The sequence below is a fragment of the Cyprinodon tularosa genome, unplaced genomic scaffold (genome assembly GCF_016077235.1).
Source record: "Cyprinodon tularosa strain WSP-4 unplaced genomic scaffold, ASM1607723v1 ctg106, whole genome shotgun sequence".
Taxonomy (NCBI): Eukaryota; Metazoa; Chordata; class Actinopteri; order Cyprinodontiformes; family Cyprinodontidae; genus Cyprinodon; species Cyprinodon tularosa.
The window spans coordinates 1,227,993-1,246,835 of NW_024037849.1; the positions used below are offsets into that span (position 1 = coordinate 1,227,993).

The 18,843-nt window shown below is 39.0% G+C and overlaps 1 protein-coding gene across 1 annotated transcript; it reads right to left on the reverse strand.

Moving 5' to 3' along the window:
• Positions 1 to 828: 828 nt before the first annotated feature.
• On the reverse strand, positions 829 to 18,319 carry serpinc1 (serpin peptidase inhibitor, clade C (antithrombin), member 1). Its single transcript, XM_038286778.1, has 8 exons — positions 18,162 to 18,319; positions 13,188 to 13,542; positions 11,574 to 11,789; positions 8,275 to 8,412; positions 7,917 to 8,135; positions 3,591 to 3,765; positions 3,156 to 3,220; positions 829 to 1,023 (listed from the first exon to the last, which is right to left on the reverse strand). Exons 1-8 carry the CDS (start codon positions 18,191 to 18,193, stop codon positions 847 to 849), a joined length of 1,377 nt encoding a protein of 458 aa, XP_038142706.1. The 5' UTR covers positions 18,194 to 18,319; the 3' UTR covers positions 829 to 846.
• Between the last annotated feature and the right edge of the window lie 524 nt (positions 18,320 to 18,843).

The following is an 18,843-nucleotide window of genomic DNA, read 5'->3' on the forward strand; positions in this document are numbered from 1 at the left end:
TAGTTTACGTTTACCTTTTCTGACATAGAAACAATTTATGGATCAAATGTTTGTTTGTTCCCTATTCCCTCTCATATTATGAGGCATTTAGCCATCATGGGTTTTGCCCATGGAATTGTTTTAAGCCTGTTTTTATTCTGCGATATATATGCTCCATGCAGGATTCAATCCCAGGTCTCCTGCATGGTAGTCCGACTCTAGCAACTTAGCCATCCAGCTGATTCATGACAAATTAGCTTTCTTTGTAGGGTGGCCAGGCACACCCTTGGAGATAAGGTGAAGAGCTTGGCCATCCGGGAGGGTCTCAGAACGGCTTCTACTTCACATTGAGAGGAGACAGCTGAGGTGGATCGGACATCTGTTCTGGATGCACCTTGGATGCATCCTTCGGGAGGTGTGTCAGTTACATCCTAAAACCAAGGGAGGGACCAGGACATGCTGGAAGGACTATGTCTCTTGGCTGGCCTTGGAATGCCTCATGGTTTCTGCAGAGGAATGGTATACCTGAGACGGAGGCAATGGTTCACCTGCAAGATGTTTAATAAATGGATGACTACAACCAAACTTTGGTTTGCAGGCATTAGTTGGTCAATCAGCTTTGACATTATGTTAAATGTCCCTCTTTCCCCTGAAAAAGATTTAATTGAAGCAGTACTGTATCAATAATGTGTAGAACATAAGTGGTACATTATTTCTCTGGTTTGCCAGGTTAGTTCTGACCAGTCTCTTCTTAACAGTATAAATATATGCCTGTAAATCTTTGAACAAAGATGTTATATGTGATATACACCAATGAAACATTACATAAAGCAGCAGAGATGTTGACAACATTGTTAGATAACAGTTTTATTGTTCACAGGGGTTGGACACACGGCCAATGAACAGCAGCGTGTTGAGAGTTGACTCTCTGATGATCACCAGGAATGGATGGTCAGCTTCAAAAAACTCGCGGTTTAGGTTCAAGGAGCGTCCGACAGCAACGACAGCTGTGGAGGCAGCAGCTTCACTTCCCTCCTCGTTTACCTGTACACACACACACACCCACACACACACACACACACAAGTCTTATGTTGCTATTCCGGCTTCCAGAGGTATTTTTTTGTAAAACCCGTTCTAAAAAGCCAATCTTGAACTCCCAAATGCAAGACCCATTGAACTAGTCAGTGTTTCCGTGCACATATGCAAACCATACAATCATTCACAAAGTTCACTACTAAACCATGGCTAAACATGTTCGGGACACTCATTTCACAAGTAGAAAGCTATTGGGAGTTCACATTTTTAATTTAAAAAAGGGAAATACAGATACCATGGCTTCCATATTTCCCATTTATTGATGGTCCAATAAAACCAGGTAGGAGATAAAACATTTTTTGAAACCTTGTCATCTTTTTAAGAAGACATTTTTTCCATTCACATCTCCATATTAATTTAATATTTAACCAGTGTTGATTTTGATAATGTTTTGAATAAGTGTTTGCCTAATTATTTTGATGAAAATGTAATTGATTGTAGAATGTAGAATTTAGTCAAATTGTTCTTAACGATTTTATTCCCTGTGTCCTGAACAGATTTTCATTTAGTCAGATCTTAGTCTGCAAGAATCTTGGTTGGTCTTGAATGTTGGACGATGAAATTAATTCTTTTTTCTTTCAGTAAAACCAGCATTGAGATATGTCTTTTATAGGGCAAAGTATTTTTCATAAGACGATAAAACAAAACATTCTGATATTTCCATATTTGTGTATAGATTTGCTTAAGTAAAAAAAAAAAATCTATTTTATTGCATGAAATTCTTTTTATTAAATACAGCTCATGACTCAATGCTATTTTTTTTAATGCATCATGCATTTAGACCAAATAATAGGGGGGATCAATAAGTGACCCTTTCTGTCATGTATGGACTAGTGCTGGATTCATTAAAGCTGCATACATACAGACAGTTACAATTATTAGCAATGAAAAAGATAACAAAGAAAAAAAAAACTAGTCTAATCTAAAAGAGCAAATGATAAAAAAGTATGCACAGTGGAATTTATTTTACAATATAATGGACTCCAGCTTATTTATGCAACAATATACAGTATCCATGATAGTGCAATAGCATCCTTATGTAGCTAAGGTGTGTGCAAGCTATCTTAGAACCTGGGAAGAAAGTGTAAACCATTAACATGATGTCAACAGCTATTGACTGAGCAGCAGAGAATATGAAGTCTGAATGCAGCTGGGAGTTTGAATTTAGTCCCATCAGAATATCTCATGTCTATAAGGAGACTTGGGCTAGGTGAAGGTGCGTCAGCAGCCGCCTTAATAAGAGCTGTCCAAAGAGTGCTGGAAGTTAGGAAGGAGCTAGGAGTAAGAAGGTGTATTCTTCCTATATCCATTGCAGTTAGCAGTTAATATGCCATATACTGTATATCTCCTAACAGTGGCTAGGGGCTCTATGCTTGCCCACTTACTTTACATGTATGTGTACTTGTGTGATACATGCAAATGTACTCATCTTCATATGTTTTGGGTTTTATAAAGTGAAAAAGATTGTGTGATGTTCTTTTTTGGCAATTATTTTCTAGAAGGCTGTAGTCCTATTTTGACAAGCATTGTTTATGTCTGTCAGGCAATGACGGCTCTAAGACTGTAAGCTGGATTCAGCACAGCAGTCCGAAGCTCCTTTCCCACCCTGGATAGGATTCTTACTTTTGACACCACAAAAGATGATGGGATAGGAGGTAGGAACAGGAGGTAGGAGCTACAGTTTGAGTTTTTCCGGAAAGAGTCTTAGTGGGCTTGAAACCTGATCCTGACCAACGTTCACTGGGTCAATTGATATCGCAACTCAAAGCAAGCCAGCGCTTATAAAATCCAAATAGCAAAAACAACATAAAGACTTAGTCTGCCAACCAAGCCTGGCTTCCGAACTAAACCAATTTTATGAAATAATAGTGGGTGTCTTCCCTACTTCCAACCCCAGCTTTTAAAGTAATCTGCTGTCAGAAGTTGAACTCTTATCTGACAAAACGAAACTAACCAATCAGGAATTCAGCCAGATATGTTTGAACACCCACCATGTAAAGGGGGGTTGTCGGCAGACTGTGTTACCAACATGTTGTTTCAGTGAGAACAAATAAAAAAACGTGAACCCTGTGTGACTGACCTCCAGGAAGGCTTTGTGGTAGGCGTCAGAGATAAAGAGGGATTCGCTGCCGTCCTCCAGGATTCCTGAAACACACCAGCAATAATGCACTTAAGGAGCAATCATGGGACTTCATTCCAAATGTTAACACTTGAGCGACTGACAGCTGCCTTTCACTTGAAAGTAGAGTTTAATGTCTAATCTGGGAAGCAACTGTAAAAAAAAAAAAAAGAAATATATATATATATATATATATATATATATATATATATATATATATATATATATATATATATATATATATATATATACACACACACACATGAATGAATGATAAAATGAATGCATGTCAATGAAATGTCCCCATATGTCATGAGAACAAAGCTTTTCCGAGTGTGTGTGTTTTAATGTCTATTTGGTTTAAAGAATCAAGCAGCTGATTCTGGTTCTAAGCACCTGGCAGGCTGGCCTTGTCTGCGTTGAACAGGTCAGTCAGGCCCATCTGCTGCAGCTTCTCCTTAAGACTGAAGCTGTCCTCCACCCTGAAGCGAGGCATGGAGACGGAGACGCTGGTTTCTCTCATCTGGTCCAACCAGCTGTTGAGCTTGTTCTGGTCCAGCTGTGCCTCAACCTGTTGGTTGAACCACACAGAGCAGAGATTTTCTGTAGTGTTCTCAGGGTATTTTAATAATCCTTAGGGAGACCTATTTGGTGCACAGATCATCTCTGATAATATCTGCTTTCTACTGTGTTACACCAACACATTTGCTCAGAATTTTAGGTTTAGCCAAAAATAATTCCTCTTAAGGTGACATCTTAGAATCTACAAAATATATTTTAAGGTCTTAAAGATGTTTTTTTTTTTTCAGAATTGGTTTCATAAAAATCAAAATTTCTAAAAGAAAAAGGATCTTATTTTTGTAATTTAGAAACCTTCAAATACAACTGATTTTGATTACATTGAGATATGGTAAACCCTGTGAAGGAGCCTGTGTGTTATTCAGTAGAATTAGTTTGAAACTTTGAATGTAAAAACATCTTCAGTCATGAAATAATGAATTCACTACGAAAAATACAAAAAATTAAAGTTGTCCATATTGGCTGTCCTGATACAAATCTCATATTACCCTTAACCCGCTTCTTAATTGGCTGATCAGCCCTTTTCTGGGATACTTTACTGGAGACTGAAAATACTTGATTTCTGAGTTATTTGAAAAGAATCAGTGAATACAATAAAAAAACCTTACTTGATTCAGTCATATGCGGGGCAGATCACCCTGTCAGACTCAGTAGCATGAATCTTTGTGTTTGTACCATTCACACTTTGCTAGGTAACCAGCTCAGTTCCATGTCTTAATCAGAATGCAGCGCTACCATGGCCTGCCGTTCCGATTAAGAACATAATACGGCCTATGTTGCTGATGAGAGCTGCCCTGGTGTAGTCCCTACTGGGGTGATCTCTGGCCTACTCTGGGCACCATTGGCGCCTTCGTGGGCGCTGGGGCCATTGAACTAGTGAGGATCCTTTATACATCATCCTGCAGATGGAGGGAGGATGGGGAGGGCGGGGCTGTTCAAGCAACTCAACCCGAGTGTCCTAGTCTTACTGTATATGTTCTTGAAGCTGGGTAAATGCAAGGGGAATTTAAATGATAAATGGCCTGTACTTATATAGCACTTTTTCAAGTCAGGAGACTGAACCAAAGTGTTTTACACTACATTCAGTCATTCGCCCATTCATGCGCACACTCACTGTGGCAGGCTACATTATCCTGGGGGTCAATGATAGAAGCAAGGCTACCATACACAAGCGCCACTGGGCCTTCTGACCACCATCAGTAGGCAATGCAAGTGAAGTGAAATAGGCAATGCGGGTTGTGCATGATAACCCTCTGGTTGCAGGGTAAACTCCATCCTGTTGCCACTTAAATCAAAGTGCTAACTAGTGCTAAGGGCTAATTTCCCAATACGGATTTTATAAAGGCACTAAATTAAAAATGCAACTATAGAAACGTAATTCTGAGATATGTGAAATATATCCTTTTCAATGACACTTATTAATTTCAAATAAAAACCTCAATATATTCTATTAAGATCTAAATTACATACAGTAATAGTTGCAACTTGAACATTTAAGCATATTAATTTATATTAATATTAATCAATTAATGGATCAATTATTTTAAAGCTTGACTTCCAACCTCTCTCTCATATTATAATTTTTTTGGCAATTGAGGATGAAATCAGCTAATGACTGTGATTTACCTTTGCAGCCCAGCAGTGGGGAGCAGTGGGCTGCCATTGTGTGGCGCCCAGGGAGCATTGTGGGGTTAAGGGTCTTCCTCAGGGACCCAGAGGGCAGGCCATCGGCGTCGCCAGACCCCATTTACTGGGGCACGTGCCCCAGTATAAATGAGCTGTGCCCCAGTATAAATCTCATGAATATTTGCAACAGTATTAAATTTTTTTAATGCATCAATTTAGATAATTCCAACGGAAGGAGACGTATATTTCTACTCAAATGCGCAGCAAGTGTGTTGTTAAAGGAATAGTACACCCAAAACATGATTAGCCTTCATTTTCTACTCACCCCCATGCTGAACAACACTCTGGAGTACTTTTTTGATATCTCAAATGCATCTGGAGATCTGGGAGGCTTCTTGCTGTCTGCTGACATTCAAATAATGGAGGTTTATGGTGACCGAGACAGAAAGGTCCATAAAAGTCCACAAAAAACGTGTCAATATTCCTCCATACTGCTCGTCCAATGTATTCCAAGTGTCCTGAGTGGGTAGCATCCAGAATTTACTCGAAACGAAGTCATTTAGAATGTTTTTAGAGCATAAACAGTAGTGTATAGGATTTCCTGAAAGCGCGCACATGCGCGCTCACGACGCTACGGAAGCCGGCAGACCAAACCAGATGAAAGTGCGCATTCAGCGTCTGCTCTGCCAATAAAGCAGGCGTAGAAGAAGAAATGTGCTGTTTACCTGTGCAAAGAAAGAAACAACGAAAGAAAAATGTCTGAGGACTTCAGTGTTGAGGAAGAGCATGAGTTCTTTGCCGAGCTGAATGCGCTGGTTTGGTCTGCCGGCTTCCGTAGCGTCGTGAGCGCGCATGTGCGCGCTTTCAGGAAATCCTATACACTACTGTTTATGCTCTAAAAACATTCTAAATGACTTTGTTTCGAGTAAATTCTGGATGTATTAGCGCCCCCACATCAGCGCATGTCACTGCATGAACTGCAGGTAAACTAACGCGCTGCTCTCAACTGAGTTGGATGGGACACTGTGCGGCCGCGACGCATTTTTAGTTCTGGTAACGTTTCTTACCTGTCAATTTTATTATTTTCCCAGTGAATCCACATGATTTATAGGCTACTAACTGAAAATTACTGCATTGGTTTGTAGATGGATATCAGGAAATTCCTCACACGAAGCAGAGACAGGGAAGCAGTAAAACAAGATGAGAGAGGGAGGTAAGGTCCTGTGATGAATTAGTGATTTAAGCTAAGCAGTTACATTAGGGACGTTATAAGAAATATGATAGATATTGACATAATTATAAATTTACGTTTTTTAATGTTTGCTGTAGAGAATGAGAATGAAGGTGCTGGAGTAGGAAAGGGAGGAGGAGGCGAGACTGACAGGCAAGAGACAGGTGAAGGACAGGAGAGACAGGACCATGAAGGTGATGAGGGAGCAACAACCAGCATCTACAAACAAGAAGGGGACATTAGTGACTTAGGGGGAAAGCATGATGGTCCTAGACAAGTGAAGTTGTCCCACTATCCCCAGCACAAATTTGGAATAAAAAAACGTTAATTTAATTCAAAATGGTTTGAGCTTTTCCTGGTTAAAAAAGAAAGCCTTGTCATCAAGGATATGCAGTGTGTTTACAACTTGCTTGATAACATCATGTTCCCAACACTAACGCAGGTCATCCAGATCTCCCTCACAATCCCAGTCTACAGCTGGAGTTGTGAAAGGTCATTCAGTGTGTTGAGAAGGCTCCACACTTGGCCGAGGTGCACAATGGGACAAGACAGGCTCCATCATCTTGCTATTTTATCAGTTGAAAAGGAAGAACTTTCTGAGCTGAGTCACAAGTGATTGACCACTTTGCAAAAATGATAAATAGGAGGTACACTTTAATGCTCAAAAAATAAAAGGAAAACTTAGCTCAGGATGAGTTAAAATTTCCCCCGAACTAAAACTCTGTAACCTAGGAATTAATGATTACTTCAGAATGTGTATAAGGAAACTTTTTATTTTTCAACATTGCAGCTATAAAAAATAAGACATCAACAACTTTGACAATGTTCATGTTTGTTAAAACAAATATGCTCTTATACTCATTAATATCTCAACTGGTAATTTTGGTAGGAATGTATCAGGGTGGGGCAGTGTGCTTGTCTGTATTTATGTATGGAAGGAGGGGCATATGCACTAGGGGGCCAGTGCCCCAGTAAAGCTTTGTGCCTAGCAACGCCCCTGGGGCAGGCTGGTGGGATCGAATCGGATACATGGAACCTTCTCGGAGCACAAGCGCTCTGCTCTAACCCACTTGGCCAACACTCCAACTTTTTCTACTTATAATTTATGTAACCTTTGGCTTGCAAACATACAAGGTTTCTCCCACATTGCCTTATATCAGACCTTTTTTAAATGGTATACCACCACCTGTACATCTGAAGAATGCTACCAAATGATTTACTTTTTGGAAACAAGAAGAGGAGAAGGTATTGGAAAAGAAAGGCATGGAGGCAGTGAGCAGGACTACCTGACGGAGTGGATGGCCTCTGCTCGGCAAGATGAGCACCATGGTGATGTCTTCCCCTCTGTATGGCATCTCCAGCAGCTGCACCTTCTCATCGGGCAGATTCTTGTAGTTGAACTTGATCTCCTGGTACATCATGTTGGCCTGGCAGGTGCGACTCTCGTCTATGTAGAAATTTGAGGCAACCAAGTTTTCTTTGGGAAACTTGTTTTTCCACTGACCCTGAGAAGCAGAAATGAAATGTTACGGAACTTTCTTGAATACATATAAAAAAAAAAAAAAACTAAATTTCTACTTTTAATGCATTAGATCATCGTTGTGTGTTAATGATGTCTTGATTTTTATTTTATTTTTCACCAACCTTGAAGTAGATGGTGTTGACAAGGACCAAAGCTGTGTTGGAGTCTAAAGCCCCTGATGGCAACGTGTCCCTTATCCTGTTCTCTGTCTTGTTGGAGATCCAATCGTTGATGGTGATCCGCGCAGCCTCTGGGTTTGACTACCAATGAGAGGAACCGTTAAAGGTATGGCTCCAGTTCCCAAAAAAGTTAAAAAACAATCCAGTGGACTTTGTTTCCAAGTTTGAAGATGTTTCGCTTCCCATCCAGGAAGCTTTTTCCAATTCAAAATGTCAGAAATAGCGTTCAAGGCTATATGCAGTAGCCCAACAAAGCCTTGTTTAGCTTAGAAAACATGCAAATTGAAACGGATGAAGGGGTCCACCCCGCTGGAATGGGGGTCGTTTGGCTTCTAGGTTAGCCTGCAATACCCCATACCTGTCTATGTCTCTGAAAGGGGGGGGTCGTTAAAGGGAATTGTTGGCCTGGCTGAATAGGCAGAGTCTTCTGTTCCCTTTTAAGGGGGTGGGGGTTGTGATGATAGTGGGAAGGAATCAACTAATTTGTTGCATTGTAGATTTTTTAAAGCTGAAATCTGCGTCCACCCCCCCTGTTTAAGGTTGGTTTTTATTTTCTATGTTAAGAAAGAAAAAGCAATGCTCTAACACTGCGTGTCATATATACTAACATTCTGGTCAACAGTTGGTTATGCATGGTTATACAGGACTAGAAAAGTCGAAAAGTCAGAACCAGAAGAGCAGGGAAACCTTTAATAAAACTCCCCTCTCAATATTGGGTCAGTTTTGAACACCTGAACTTGTCTTAAGTCAGTTTAAAATCTAAAATGTCTCACATCAAAGCTATATGTCTGGGAATGCCAAATATTGGTGACTGTATTTGTGATTTCTGTACACCTGTAGAGAGGGGCCGAGTTTATAGGGAGTCCTACAATAGACCTTGATCCCTCCAGGTCGCTGCAAAGGTCTGAAATTCTCTGATGTAGCCCTGACTAAAAGAAAGTTCCACACAAAATAATGGCTGAGTAATTTTTTTTAAGAGTTAACAGCATGTGCCACAAATACAGCTTTTTTTTTTTTTTTTTTTTTTTTTAGCTCAACTCCAAGTTGACCAAATGATATTTTGAGCAATCAATATGGCTGTCTCTCAGCTAGAATTGAGCTCCAGGCCCAACCTGAGAGCTATAAGTCTGATTGTTTGACATTACAGGTTAATACAAATAGAAATAAAAGGAAGCATAATATACAGGTGCTGGTCATAAAATTAGAATATCATGAAAAAGTAGATTGATTTCAGTAATTCCATTTAAAAAGTGAAACTTGTATATTATATTCATACATTACATACAAACTCATATATTTCAGATGTTTATTTTGTTTAATTTTGATGATTACAAATGACAACAAATGAAAATCTCAAATTCATCATATCAGAAAATTAGAATATTACTGAAGACCAATAAAAACAAAGGATTTATAGAAATGTTGGCCAACTGAAAAGTATGAACATGAAAAGTATGAGCATGTACAGCACTCAGTATTTAGTTGGGCCTCCTTTGGCCTGTATTACTGCAGCAATGCGGCGTGGCATGGAGTCGATCAGTCTGTGGCACTGCTCAGGTGTTATGATAGCCCAGGTTGCTCTAATAGTGGCTTTTAGCTCTTCTGAATTGTTGGGTCTGGTGTATTGCATCTTCTTCTTCACAATACCCCATAGATTTTCTATGGGGTTAAGGTCAGGAGAGTTTGCTGGCCAATTAAGAACAGGGATACCATGGTCCTTCAACCAGGTACTGGTAGCTTTGGCACTGTGTGCAGGTGCCAAGTCCTGTTGGAAAATGAAATCTGCATCTCCAAAAAGTTGGTCAGCTGCAGGAAGCATGAAGTGCTCTAAAACTTCCTGGTATGTGGCTGCGTTGACCCTGGACCTCAGAAAACACAATGGACCAACACCAGCAGATGACATCGCACCCCAAACCATCACTGACTGTGGAAACTTTATACTGGACTTCAAGCAACATGGATGAAGTGCCTCTCTTCTTTTCCTCCAGACTCTGGGACCTTGATTTCCAAAGGAAATGCAAAATTTACTTTCATCAGAGAACATGACTTTGGACCACTCACCAGCATTCCAGTCCTGTTTCTCTTTAGCCCAGGCAAGACGCTTCTGACGCTGTCTGTGGTTCAAGAGTGGCTTGACACAAGGAATGCGACAGCAGAAACCCATGTCTTTCATACGTCTGTGTGTGGTGGTTCTTGAAGCACTCACTCCAGCTGCAGTCCACTCTTTGTGAATCTCCCCCACATTTTTGAATGGGCTTTGTTTCACAATCCTCTCCAGGGTGTGGTTATCTCTCTTGCTTGTACAGTTTTTTCGACCACATCTTTTCCTTCCCTTCGCCTCTCTATTAATGTGCTTGGACACTGAGCTCTGTGAACAGCCAGCCTCTTTAGCGATGACCTTTTGTGTCTTGCCCTCCTTGTGCAAGGTGTCGATGGTCGTCTTTTGGACAACTGTCAAGTCAGCAGTCTTCCCCATGATTGTGTAGCCTATAGAACTAGACTGAAAGACCATTTAAAGGCTTTTGCAGGTGGTTTGAGTTAATTAGCTGATTAGAGTGTGGCACCAGGGGCCATCAATTTTGAACCTTTTCACAATATTCTAATTTTCTGATATGATGAATTTGAGATTTTCATTTGTTGTCATTTGTAATCATCAAAATTAAACAAAATAAACATCTGAAATATATGAGTTTGTATGTAATGTATGAATATAATATACAAGTTTCACTTTTTAAATGGAATTACTGAAATCAATCTACTTTTTCATGATATTCTAATTTTATGACCAGCACCTGTACTATAATGTCGCTGACTCAATATAAAATCTTTCAATTAATTATCAGCGTTTTATAGTTTAAAGTTTTAGACATTATTCAATTAATGAAGATGCCAATTCATAAGTACTGAAGCACTTTTCTTACCATTCCCACCATTCATTCTGATTTTTTCTGAATCATCTCTGTAGTTATGCTGCTATACAACATGCTCCCACAGAGTGGAGCATACTTCATCATATTCTGCTTTTTTATTACTTAATCCAAATTTAAAGCACCAGCTCCAAAAGTACCATTCAGAATTTCTTTTTTATATGCTTTCATTGAATACAAACTCAAATTTGTTTGAAAATCCAACTTGAGTTTTTAATCTGCTTCATCATGTTTAAGGTTATTTCCACAAGTTATTTTTAAGCTAGATATTTTGAAATTTAGTTTAAATGGAAAATGTTTAATATACATCATTACCTTGAAGTTGAGAGGCATCAGTTTGGCCCCATACACAGTCTCGCTAATGTTCTGGTAAGTCTCGTTAAAATAGAGGGATTTGTCCCCAAACAGGCGGTTTGCAGAGACCAGCAGCGTGGTCTTGTCTTTCTTTCTGTACAGACGGCAGTTTAGTTTGGCAAAGAAGAAATGGATCATATCTGACGTCTTCTCCTTGATGGTATCAAACTCAAATACCTATAAAAGAAAAACAAACAGAAAGAAAAAGTCACTTACTAACAATTTTTACTTTTTACTTTTGGCTGCAGAGCAAAGATTGGCCTGAAAAACCTGCCTTTTCTTTTAGGTAGATGTGTCCCATTATTAAATCCACTTTGGACCCCTTCCTTAAACCAATGCTGGCCCCACAAAACCAAATTTAAGTTCAATTATTTGAATGTACAAACATGATCTCTCACATAAACCCACTTCCACAGATCTGTGGTACATAACTTTTTACTGGCTGAGGTTTCCTTTTGTTTTATTCAGGTTTTCTGAACTGGAACTGGATTGGAATTACCGTAGAAGGCATTTAGTCTTCATCTAAAAACAAAAAATGCATCTTATTTTATTTTTCCAATTAATAAAAAATGTCATGTCAGTCACTTCACTTCCTCTTTGAGCAGAAATTGTTGTTGCCGTTAATTTTTTCCTTCAACAACAGCTCTTAAAAGTTCTGATACTCTTAAATCTTTACATATAATAACACATTAAAACCACAAACTTTATTGTATTTAATAGGAATTTTAGACCAACAGAAAGCTGTGATTTTTTGTAAACGGGAAGGGAAATGTAGTTTTCAAATTATAAGCAAATAAAAATGATAAAAGGGATTTATGTATTGGCATTTAGACCCTTAAGTCAGTATAGTACTCTGTTTATTGATATTTGCCATTTTACCCTGCTATCATTTTACTGGACTGTCCTTTTTCGGCATGTCTCTAACAAATCTGTCTACAAATCAAGTTCTGACAGGCTGGATGGAGAATGTCTGTGATTATGAATTCCAGGGTTTGGCCTCAGATTATAAGACAGACTTTGACTAGGCCATTTTAACACAAGAATATGGTTGGTTGGTTGGTTATTTAGGGTGGTTAACCTGCTGCAAAGTCTCAAGTATTCTGCAGCCTCAAAGGGGTTCTTCTAGGATTCTCTTTTATTTTGCCCCATCCATTCTCCCTTTAATAATGACTAGTTTCCCTATTACTACTGGAGGTCTTCCCCACATCTTGATGCTGCTGCCACTTTGTTCCATTGCTCCCAGTTGGTGACTCCAGCCTGCACCATCTGTTCTCTTTCTCGCCACCAAAACAAATTCCAACTACTTTTTTATTCACTAGACATTTGCACAAATTGTGTAAACCGTATATAGTGCTCTATATAGTGAGTAGGGTGGACATTTGGACACAGCTTAAGAATATGTATTATTTTGCTTCCACTTCACAGTTATAAGTGACTCTTTGTTAATCTATAGTGAAAAACACAAGGCCTGTCAAACAATGCAAAGCGTGTAAACAGCTTTACACAGCACTGAATAGAATATAACTTTTTTCAAGCCCAATTTTTTTCCAAGCCAGGTTTTAAGAGATTTCCAACCTTCATTATCTGCTCCAGTGTCCGGTTGCAGGCACCCAGTTTGGTCATGGCGAATGCAGTGGAGATGCTGAGGGGAGACATGAAGATGTTGTTTTCAGGGGTCCTGCTGAGCGCCATTTGTTTATAGAGGGACAGCGCAAAGCGGCTGTTGGCCTTAGACAGCTCCCATACTCTGGGGTTGACTGGCCGTGGTTCTGGGGTTGGTTCGTCGGACTCTTCTGGGTCAGGACTGCGGTAGACGCAGCGTGGCTCCAAGAGGAGGTCTTTGGGTCGGGAGTTACAGATGTCCAGGTTCTGAGCAGTGGACAGTAAAGGCAGGAATGCCAAAATCAACAAGCAGTCAGAAGTCCTCATCCTGGATGGAGGAGAAGGTATCAGATTTTAATTGCTTTATAAAAATAGAACATTTAACAATCAGTGAAGGCATTTTGGCTTAAATATATATAAACAAAATTGTTGGTACCCCTCGTTTAATGAAAGGAAATCTAACAAGTCTATGAAAATAAACAAATGAAATTCATATATTGCATTTCAACTAGGCTTCAACAGAATGATCTAAACAAAAATTCATGAAACAGGCCTAGACAAAAATGATGGTTCCCTTAGCTTAATATTTTGTCGTACAAACTTTTGCCAATTACAGCAATTAAATGATTTCTGTAACTGTCAATGAGATTCTGCTCCCCTCAGCAGGTAAACTGCTCCAGTTTTCTCAGCTTTGAAGGTTGCCTTTTCTAGACAGCACGTTTTAGCTCTTTTCAAAGAGCTCTATAGGAAATAGGCCAGGGCTCTTAGAAGACCACTTCAGAATAGTCAATCTTTCCTCTTAGCCATTCTTGGGTTGTTTCCAGCTGTGTGTTTTGGTTCATCATCCTGTTGAAAACCCATGAGCTACATCTTAGACCAAGCTTTGTGACACTGGACATCACATTCTCTCTCTAGATTTTTTTTTTTAGATTCAATACCCTGTTCCAGATTAAGCCAAGCAGCCCCAGAACAGAACAGCCTCCTCCATGTTTCACAGTAAGGAACAGTGATCTCTCTTAGATATGCTTCAATTTTCTGTCTGTGAACATAGAGCTGATGGGCCTTGGCAAAAAGTTAATTTTCTCCTCTCACATATCCATAGGACATTCTCCCAGAAGCTTTTTGGTCTGTCAACATGCAGTTTGTCGAAGTCCTGTCTTGCTTTTTATTATTTGTTTCCAACAATGGTGTCCTACCTGAATGTCTCCCATTAAGTCAACTTTGGCTCCAACAATGACAGATGGTGCGATCTGACACTGATGTTCTGGAGCTTGAAGTTCACTTTCAATTTATTAAGAAGTTTTTTGGTTTTTTGTTACCATTCATATTATCCTTCTCTGTCATCAATTTTCCTTTTGTGGCCATGTCAAGAGAGTTTGGCTTCCTTCCCCTGGGTCTTAAATTACGTTATAATATGTGCAGCTTTAGTAACAAGAACATCAAGCTGCTTGGATGGTCATACAGCCTTTGCCTTTATCATTCTTGTATTTAATTTTCTTTCTAATCTCCTGAGAAACTCTTTCCTTTGCTTTCTCTGGTCCATGTTGAATGTGATATAGACCATGTCACCGAACAGCACAGTGACAACCTACCAAAATAAGTATTTGAACACCCTGTTACTTGCAAATTCTTCCATTTAGAACCAATCATGGGGGGGGTCTGATATAGTCATTGCAGGTGCATGTTCACTGTAAAAGACATAATCTAAAAAAAATCCAGAAATTACAGTATATGAAATGTCCATCTCCCCCCATTTATTATCCTAAATTAGATGCACCTCTTTGAGGTTGTTAGCCGCATAAAGAGACCTGTCCACCCCATACAATCAGTGAGAATCCAAAGACACTGGAGAATAAATTGTACAACTCCACTAGGCTGGAAAGGGCTATTGGGAAATTGCCAAGAAGCTCATTTAAAAAGGTCCACTGTTGGAGCATTCATTAGAAAATGGAAGAAGCTAAACATGACTGTCAGTCTCCTTCGGACTGGGGCTCCATCCAAGATCTCACCCCGTGGGGTCTCAACGATCCTAAGAAAGATGAGAAATCAGCCCAGAAATACACCCGAGGAACTGGTCAATGTACTGAAAAGAGGTGGGACCTCCATTTCCAAGGTTACTGTTGCAAATACACTAATACGTAATAGTTTGTAAATGTAAATCTGTTTATTGTCCCACGATGGGGAAATTCACTCTCTGCATTTAACCCATTCTCTTTGGGAGCAGTGGGCTGCAATTAAGGATGGTTAAGGATCTTGCTCAGAAACCCAGAGTGGAGGCTGCGGGGAACGAACTGGGTAGTTACAACATTGTCGGAGTACAAGCTTACTGCTATAACCACTAGACCAACACTCCCTTTCATAAAATCATGCATGGTTTGAAAGATTCCCCCGCTTAAACCAGTGCATGTCAAGGCCCGTCTTAAATCTGCCAATGACCATTTGGATGATCCAGAGGAGTCATGGGAGAAAGTCATGTGTACAGATGAGGCCAAAATAGACCTTTTTGGTCATAATTCCACTAACTGTGTTTGGAGAAGAAGAAAACAACCCGAAACCTGACTGATCTAGAGAGGATCTGTTTGGAGGAATGGGCCAAAATCCCTCCTGCAGTGTGTGCAGACCTTTTGGGAAAGACAGGAAAGGCTACTCTACCAAATATTAACATGGATTTTCTCAGGCGTTCAAATATTTATTTGCAGTTGTATCATACAAATAGTTTTTAAAAAATCATACATTGTGATTTCTGGATTTTTTAAAAGAAATTGTCATCATAGGTGTCAATGATGACAATTTCAGACCCCTCCATGATTTCTAAGTGGGATGACTTGCAAAATAGCAGGGTGTTCAAATACTTTTTCCTCACTGTACATATTGGCCCACTGACTGATTACAAGATTAAACCAAAGGAATGAGAGTCAGTTGACACCCCTTGATTTAATATGGTCACATTATTTTCCGTCTTTTCTAGAGGTACCATTTTTTTCGGGCTTGTTTCATTAGTTTATTTAAAAAAATATATTTATATTGATGCATGGTTGAGAAGCAATGTCTGGCATTCATTTGCTCAATTTCATAGAATTCTTATTTAGTATTACTTTTCTCATATTTGTGACCAATGTAGGTTTTTTTGTACATTAAACGAGAGGTATCAACGATTCCAACAAGTCCGCATGTGTACCTCAAATATTAGATATTTAATATCAACAGAAAATGAGATAAAATATTGGTAAGCATTATTAAATAAATAGAAATTTTCTACCCAATAAATAACAAATTAACTGCAGTTATCAACATTCTTGGTTTTACTTTCACAAGCAATACAGAAGCCCAATAACTGAATAACCTGTGAATAAAAATAAAACACTTAGAAACTGTCTGCCAGCATGAAGTAGGCTTAAAGATGAAAATCAGAAACAAGAAATCCTCTCCCAGTCTAAAATGAAAAAGATAAGAAACTAAATCAATTAAATAAAGTCTGGGTTTTTGATGCTTTTGAACCACAGTCAGTGAGAACCATCATCGACACATGGAGAAAGAATTGAACCTTCCAGGTGTTTGAATCATCCAGAGGTGACAAAGCATCTAAAACAGAAGTCTTCTTCAGTGACGCACGGATGCATCCTCGTTGCCCTACGGAACGATATCACAGATTCTCCCTCCCAGTAGCTGTTAAGCTATAATAGCATAGTTTTTTTATTAATAACTAGGAAGTTGTTTATTGTTGTTTTTGTGCAAATATACAGAAAGTCTAAAACATGCACATATTGTGCTTTTTCAAAAAAATCTACATAAGTACAGGATTGTTCTTAATATTACGGTGTAACTTTTCCTATGCTGTAAATTTTCTCTCACTGTACAACCTTGTATTGTTATTTATGTGTTTAATTTTTTACCCTCATGTGAACCTCCATGCTTCTGTTTGCCTTTAAGTACACTGAATTTGCCCCCTAATGGAGGATAAAGGGTATTTCTATTATGTCCTATCATGCTCTGCTGTTTTTGTTCTATAGCTCTGCAGGCCTCATGTCTTTCAGTTACTGTCTAAGTTCAACAATAAGAAAGAGATATGGACAGCTCCAATGGCAGAACTACTTCTAACCCATAGAATAATAGGACCCATTTAACATTTAACACATTCATATTTTCCACAATTTTGGTAAAACATGCCTTCGACCGATGAGACTAAAGTTTAACCTTCTGTAAGATTCTGACACTAGAAATTCAGAAGACAATCACATACTTAAAACATGATCACCTTCTCCGTCTCTTCAGGACCTGGGAAACTTACCACAATTAATGCCACAGTGAAATATTTTATCCAACAAAAATGCGAAAGGATAATGACTTTGTCATTTCATGACTTTAAGCTCAAGCTCCCATGATCCAAAACACCAATCCAAAATAACCAGAAAAACATGAAGGTTTGAAGTGCCCTGGTTTAGGTCTGACCCCTTGATGTTAAAAAAAAAAAAAAAAAAAAAAAACACACAATTGTGACTCAATTAGAACAATTTTGCCAAGAATCAATGCAGAAAGAAAATTCCCTACATAAAACTGATGTTTTGTCTTAAGTCTGGTTTTCTTTTAAGCATAACAACAAATATTAGCTTGATGCATTGATACATTTATGTTTCCGTCTTTAAATAATTTACATGTTTTAGATATCTATATCTAAAAATTTCACTTTTCAATTTATTATGAAACAGTTTTCAGCACCAAACCATCAGAGGAGAAAAACACTTTTCTCTGATTATTGATCCAAATACTCAAGCTAAATAGAATGATTGTGGATATTGATTGAACGTGGATAAACCTCTCAGAACAACAAGGCTGAAGTTCAAGTTATCAGATTGCAACATGTTTCTGCATCAAACACCTCTACTTAATACCCAGCCATGTATTTTTATGACAGAATAAGAAAAATGGAAATTAAACAGTGGAATTTACCTGGGAAGGTAGAGCTGTGAGGGTTTAGGCATGGAGATGTCCTCAGTCTGTACTGATTTCAGGTCAGCGTCCTACAGAGCAAAAAATCCAAAACAACCTTTGAAACATCGACCCGCTTCTTGTCAACAACTGAGAGGAACGTCTGCTGCTGTCAACAAGATGACTAGCTGGCCTCTACAGCTGATCAATACCTGCACAGCTCAGAGAGACTCCAAACCCCCACACTGGAGCACAAACATCCCTGGAAAAAAAATAAAAGAATCCTTCTATTTTCATTTTTACTTAAACTCTTGAGTTGCTTTCAGTTTCAAATTTTAACAAAAAGGTTTTCTTTTTTTCTTTTTTACGGCACTAGTGGCTCGTTGTTCTGACAGTAGGCCTACATGAAATGGGGTGTGAGAGAGGGGGAGAGTCAAGAGACAAAGGCCCACAGACCAAATTCAAACCCAGGTCGCCCGCGTCGAGGACTAAGGCCTCCATACATTGGTCGTACGCTAGACAGAAGCAGATATACAAAACGAAGTACCGTAGAAACACAGATCTGTCAATACTTTCGTTATCTGAAAAGGTAATAGTAAACTAGCTCCTGTGTAAGAAACCGTTGAGCAGATGAGCTTGTTTTCATGTTAAAGGGATGAAAGAGAGCACATAAAGTTAGTTGCAGTAAAAGCAGAGCCCTTAG

Bases quoted from the DNA above. Each gene is read 5' to 3' on its own strand.
- serpinc1 (XM_038286778.1), bottom strand. From the start codon at position 18,193: ATGCCTAAACCCTCACAGCTCTACCTTCCCAG. The intron at 3,766-7,916 runs GTAGTCCTGCTC...TTCAACCAACAG, and splicing joins GAGGCCATCCACTCCGTCAG to GTTGAGGCACAGCTGGACCA. The intron at 3,221-3,590 runs GTGCTTAGAACC...GGTGTGTTTCAG, and splicing joins AGACAAGGCCAGCCTGCCAG to GAATCCTGGAGGACGGCAGC.